A 5,884-nucleotide genomic window follows, 5' to 3' on the forward strand; every position below is an offset into this window, starting at 1 on the left:
TGCATACATTTCTACTACTGATTTACAACTGTTCTCATAATACTCTAAAGATAATAATTTCACTTTCTTTTTTAGTTAAAACCGTGTCTTTTATTTTTTAATTTTTTTCCTTTTTTGATAATTTATTTTCAAACAAAAGAAGAAAAAAAAAGTGAAAAGCGCATAGTAGAGATTACACATAGGAATGGTAACTGAAAAAAAAAAAAACAGAAAAAAGAATGGTTATAAAAATAAAAATAAAACACATAGGAATCGAGAAATTCCAAAAGAAAGCGTATATCATGGCTAACGTCACCAAGTTGGAAGGATTCTGATTCCGGCAAACCAAATAAATACATTCTTAACTAATTATAAGTGTCAAAATGAAAATTAAAAAATGTTAAAAACAATGACATAAGCATTAGAATATGAAAAGACGATGAATCATAGAATAGAATAGTGCTTAACGCTTTGTGTTTGTGTTTTTGGAGTGTGTTATCGAGTTTAACTCAACTCAACTCAGGTTTTAGTTTGACTTTAAAACGAGTCAGTTACCGAGTTTTTGTGATGTATTGTAGGGTATTAACTATATTCAATTGAATCCTCCTCATTAGTATCTTCTCTCTGGTTGGAATCATTTTCTTCTTGTCTTCTTCTGCTGCTACCATTATCAAGGTTTTTTTTTTCTCATCTTGTTACTATCTATATATGAATTTTGGATGAAACATTATTTGTGTTTGGTACAGTACGGTTTGATCAATGAAATTGTTTATAGAAAAATTGAAAGACATGGTTCGGAATCTCCGAGAATCTTTACATCTATGTGTGGAGAGTTGTTTATTCGTTTGTGTTCCTTTTCAACTCAACTAGTTATATGCTGTGCTTTCTCTCTGTTTTCCACATAGATAACCAAATCATTCTATTGCTTTCTTTCATTTACTGCAGAATCTTACAGTCAAGTGCAACTGTTGTGTGTTTTTGAAGCTCAGAGATTCTTTTTTTGAGTATTCTACTTCAACTTTCTTCTTACTTTTAGGTTTTCCTTTGTTTTCCGCTTTTGGTTTTTGCTTCACTGGATTTACACTTTTTTGGAATATATTTGATTTCTCTGATAGTCAAGTTGCGAAAAATTTGAGTTTCTTTCTTGTTTTTACAAAATCATCATAACTTGTTATTCCTCTTTTTTGACTCTTTTCTAAGAATGGCTTAATCTAATAATAATAATCATTTTGTTATTCTTTTTGAGTATTATTCATTGTATTAGTTTGTTACTGACATCATTTACGGCTTTGGACAGATAAATTTCTCAACTCTTTTGACAACAAGACAAGGATTTTTCAGATCTGTTTGGTGGTTGATACATCTATAGATTCTAATAATAAGTAAGTTTTGGTTTGGTCTGGTTTGTGGAGAAAGAAGTAGAAGCATGTCCATCATGGGAGATGGTGCTGCAGGCACATCATCTGCAACCATGATGGAAGCACCGCCACAAGAGGTTAATTCAATGGATTTTGATTATATGAGTGAGCTTTTGTTAGATGGTTGTTGGTTGGAAGCTTCTGCGGATGGATCTGAGTTCTTGCTGCAAACTTCTCCTTTTTCAAATCCAATCTTTGACCCTTCGTTCTCTTGGCCTGCCTTGGAGAACAGCGAGCCGCCCTGCATTGAGGATCGGAATGAGTCACAAGATGCTCCTGTTAGCACTGAACAAGAAAATCGGGTTATGGTTAATAATGTTGGTTGTAGTGACCAGCAACGGTGTGAGTTTGAGACTCATTTGGGGGAAGGGGTTAGTAGGTTGTGGATTCCACCGACGCCTAATCAAGGACCTAATGGATCTTCCATAACGGAGAAGCTGATACGAGCTCTCAAGTGGATCAAGGATTTCAATAGGAACAAGGATATGCTTATACAGATATGGGTTCCGGTTAATAGAGGGGACGATAGGCCGATTTTGAGGGCTAATGATCTTCCGTTTTCACTTGAATCAAGGTCTTTAAATCTTGCAAAGTACCGAGAAATCTCTGTGAGATATCAGTTTTCTGCAGAGGAAGAGGACTCGAAGGAGTTGGTGGCCGGTTTGCCAGGTCGAGTTTATAGAGATAAGATTCCTGAGTGGACGCCTGATGTTCGATTCTTCAGGAGCGAAGAGTATCCGCGAGTTGACCATGCTCAAGAGTGTGATATACACGGAACATTAGCGGTTCCAATCTTTGAACAAGGGAGCAGGACATGTTTGGGTGTTATTGAAGTGGTGATGACTACCCAGCAGAGCAACTATGGCCTTGAACTTGAGACTGTTTGCAAAGCTCTTGAGGTTTTTCTCCTTCCATATTTCAATATAAGTACTTATGGATGCATGAAACACTTAAAAACATGAAACAAACAACTTTTGGTTTTAGATTAGTGGAATTTTAGGTTCAATTCGACATGCTATTTGCAGTTTCTAAAGGGATAAAACTGCACTTTTACATAATGAATTGCTCCTTTTTACACATTTCAATGTAAAGCTCGTCAGAAACCAACTCATTAATACTAGTTTAATGATCGGGGAAAGTTGTTAACTTGCAGGTTGTTGATCTCAGAAGCTCTGGACATTCAAGCCTTCAGAATGTGAAGGTACATAGAAAATCATCTTTGGAAGATTTTAACGAACTCAGTAAATTCTCAATTTCCTCTTTAACAAACCGGTTCTATTTTACCAGGCATGCGACAGGTCCTATGAAACCGCACTACCCGAGATTCAAGAGGTTTTGAGATCTGCATGTGAAATGCACAAGTTACCTTTGGCTCAGACTTGGGTCTCTTGCATCCAACAGGGAAAAGATGGTTGCCGGCACTCTGATGATAATTATGCACACTGTATATCTCCGGTGGATAATGCTTGCTATGTTGGCGATTCCTCGGTCAGGTTTTTTCACGAGGCTTGCCTGGAGCATCACTTGTTAATAGGTCAAGGTGTTGCCGGGGGTGCTTTTATGACAAACCAACCGTGCTTCTCGGCTGACATTACTTCTTTAAGCAAAACCGATTATCCACTGTCTCATCATGCCAGGTTGTTTGGGTTGCGGGCTGCAGTAGCCATACGACTTCGAAGCATCTATAGTACTTCGGATGACTATGTTCTTGAGTTCTTCTTGCCTGTAGATTGCAATGACAGTGAAGAACAGAAAAAGATGCTCACATCATTGTCCATGATTATTCAAAGGGTTTGCCGCAGTTTGCGAGTTATAACCAATAAGGAATTGGAGAAAATTAACTTATCAGCTAATGTAGTAACGGCTGCCGCTGATAGTGGATTTGCTAGGAATGCAATTAGGCCGGACCTTCAAGACAGGAGAACGGCTGCCTCGTTGGGTAGTGAAGAAAAGTTTACCGAAACAATGAGTAAAAAATTCTCAGAACAAAGGCGGCAACACGAAAATCTTATTTTAAAAGGAGATGCTGGCGATGGTACGGAGTGTTCTCCTTCTGTTCAGGGTAACTTCTTGTCGAGTTTGGGAGTAAATAGAACGGGAGAGAAAAGACGGGCCAAGGCGGAGAAAACTATCACTCTTCAAGTCCTGAGGCAATATTTCGCTGGAAGTCTAAAAGATGCTGCGAAGAATATTGGCGGTAAGCCTTACGTACAAGCATATGCAAGTGTCTTATCTATTAGAAGTCTTTTGCTAATATCATGTTTTTAATTGAATTTTCCAGTCTGTACTACAACCCTGAAAAGGATATGCCGGCAACATGGTATTAAGCGCTGGCCTTCTCGGAAGATAAAAAAGGTTGGTCACTCCTTGCAGAAACTTCAACTTGTCATCGACTCGGTTCAAGGTGCCTCTGCTTCATTCCAAATTGATTCCTTCTATTCAAAGTTCTCGGATCTATCGTCTTCAAATTTATCAGCAACCACCCTGATCTCAACTCTGAATCAAATCGATAATCCTGTCTCGTTAAGCATACAGCCAGACCCCAACACGTTGAGTCCAGAAGGTGCGTCAAAATCACCCTCGTCTTCATGTAGTCAAAGCTCCTTTTCAAGCCATTCATGTTCCAGCATGTCAGAGCAACAGCACCATACAAGCAATATTGCTGCCGGTATCAAAGATCTATCTGTTGATGAAGATTCTGTTGACGTGTTGAAGAGAATCAGAAGTGAAACAGAACTTAAGAGCCTGGTTGAAGATAACAAAACAAAGCTCATGCCAAGATCACAAAGCCAGGAAACACTTGGCGAACACCTGAAAACCGAGTATCTCCAATCCTTAATAAAAACCACTCGCAAAGCGTCTCAAAAGGAGGATGCTCACAGAGTAAAAGTTACATTTGGAGACGAGAAAACCCGGTTTAGGTTGCCAAAGAACTGGAGTCATGAAGATCTTGTGCAGGAAGTTGCTAGGAGATTTAATGTAAATGACATGAGCAAATTCGATATCAAATATTTGGACGATGATTACGAATGGGTATTACTAACTTGTGATGCAGATTTGGAGGAGTGCATCGATGTTTGTCAATCTTCCGAGACTAGTACCATCAAACTATGTCTGCAACCCTCCAGTAATTTTATCAGGAGTTCTTTAGAATTTAGATAGAAAAATCGTTTTGTGATTGATTGTAAATTACAAGATCCTTTGTCATGTATGTGAATAATGTTCAAAGTAAATCATAGAAGTTTGTAGTTTAAAGAAATTGTATATTTTGTTAGACTATGAGAATAATAAACTTTTGTATACCAGAAGCAATAAGCAGGTTCAACTTTTGTTTTTTTCAGTATGATGATGATGATGAATGATTAGTACAAATTGTATGATTTACACTTTAATCTGAGTTTGCTATAGTATGAATTTGAGTAATGTTAATCTAAAGTCTAAACTGCTTAATGTGTGTGAGAGCACGTTCAAAGCATGTCATTATTTAATTTGGTTAAGGACTATCATACTTCAGCTTTGGATTTCTTTTGAGAGAAGTGATCCTAAAGGTAGATATATTTTTGGCATTTCTTTAATGCATAAAAGTTCATGGTGTATTTTAACTTAAACTCCATAAGATTGTTGTTTCCAACGCATAAGTCACGTGATTGTGGTCTAAATGAGATCCATGATGCTCTCACACTCTTATGGAATTCTACTAGGCGAATTAATCAAGATTGCTTTACAACTATGATGTGGATGTGTGTGGTCCTGCTGAGAAGAGGAATAGGACCATCATGAAGATGATCACACGCATGATGAAAGAAAAGATACTTACACATGTTTTTTGGGGGTGAGGTTGTCATAAGTGTTTGTTATGTGTTCAATTGGAGTTCAACCAAGAGATTAGATATGATTCTAGAGGTAATATGGTTGGGTCACGCTTTACCTTTCAATCATGTGAGGATCTTTCACTCTTATGTTTCAAGCACATCTTAGATATTGTTGCAAATAGATATGTTAGAATCGATGAGTGAGAAAATTGGAATTGAGATAATCAATATGTTGTATCATCTTTAAGTATATTGTGTGTATTCCATGATAATTAGAGTGGGCGTCATATATCTAGAGAGGGGTGTTGCACAAGCAAGCAAGAAGATATCGAGGATTAGATACCTAACTAGAAATCTCCAAGAAAGATGTCGTTCTTGATCACATGATCACACTAGAGGTAGATCTAGTGCATCTAGATTTATTTGCTGATGTTTAGCCTCTCAAGTATGCATAAGCAGTTACACCTTCTGTGTGAATTATTCCTATAACAGATGAAATTAAGACAATTGAGGGGAATCAAACATAAATATAGTCTCTTTACCAATAGATAAGAGACTTATTACAGTCAAATGGGTCTACATAATGAAACATCTTCCAGATGATTCTATTGTCAAACTGATGCAACTAGTGGGCTGCATGACAATGAAAATGTTAAAGTCAGGCCCAAACCAGTT

At 37.3% G+C, this 5,884-nt stretch overlaps 1 protein-coding gene across 3 annotated transcripts; it reads left to right on the forward strand.

The window, feature by feature from the left end:
* The first annotated feature begins 377 nt into the window (after positions 1-377).
* Positions 378-4,737, forward strand: LOC127083407 (protein NLP4). 3 transcript variants are annotated; one of them, XM_051023720.1, is made up of 6 exons: positions 378-654; positions 925-1,015; positions 1,277-2,296; positions 2,551-2,598; positions 2,685-3,594; positions 3,679-4,737. In XM_051023720.1, exons 3-6 carry the CDS (start codon positions 1,406-1,408, stop codon positions 4,557-4,559), a joined length of 2,730 nt encoding a protein of 909 aa, XP_050879677.1. In that variant the 5' UTR covers positions 378-654; positions 925-1,015; positions 1,277-1,405; the 3' UTR covers positions 4,560-4,737. The 3 variants fall into 3 exon arrangements, with proteins under 3 accessions (XP_050879677.1, XP_050879676.1, XP_050879675.1); XM_051023719.1 differs by having other exon boundaries at positions 925-983; XM_051023718.1 differs by lacking the exon at positions 925-1,015.
* Positions 4,738-5,884: the final 1,147 nt, after the last annotated feature.

The sequence above is a fragment of the Lathyrus oleraceus genome, chromosome 5 (assembly GCF_024323335.1).
Source record: "Lathyrus oleraceus cultivar Zhongwan6 chromosome 5, CAAS_Psat_ZW6_1.0, whole genome shotgun sequence".
Classification (NCBI taxonomy): domain Eukaryota; kingdom Viridiplantae; phylum Streptophyta; class Magnoliopsida; order Fabales; family Fabaceae; genus Lathyrus; species Lathyrus oleraceus.

Bases quoted from the DNA above. Each gene is read 5' to 3' on its own strand.
- LOC127083407 (XM_051023720.1), top strand. From the start codon at position 1,406: ATGTCCATCATGGGAGATGGTGCTGCAGGCACATCATCTGCAACCATG. The intron at 2,297-2,550 runs GTTTTTCTCCTT...GTTAACTTGCAG, and splicing joins CTGTTTGCAAAGCTCTTGAG to GTTGTTGATCTCAGAAGCTC. The intron at 3,595-3,678 runs GTAAGCCTTACG...TGAATTTTCCAG, and splicing joins TGCTGCGAAGAATATTGGCG to TCTGTACTACAACCCTGAAA.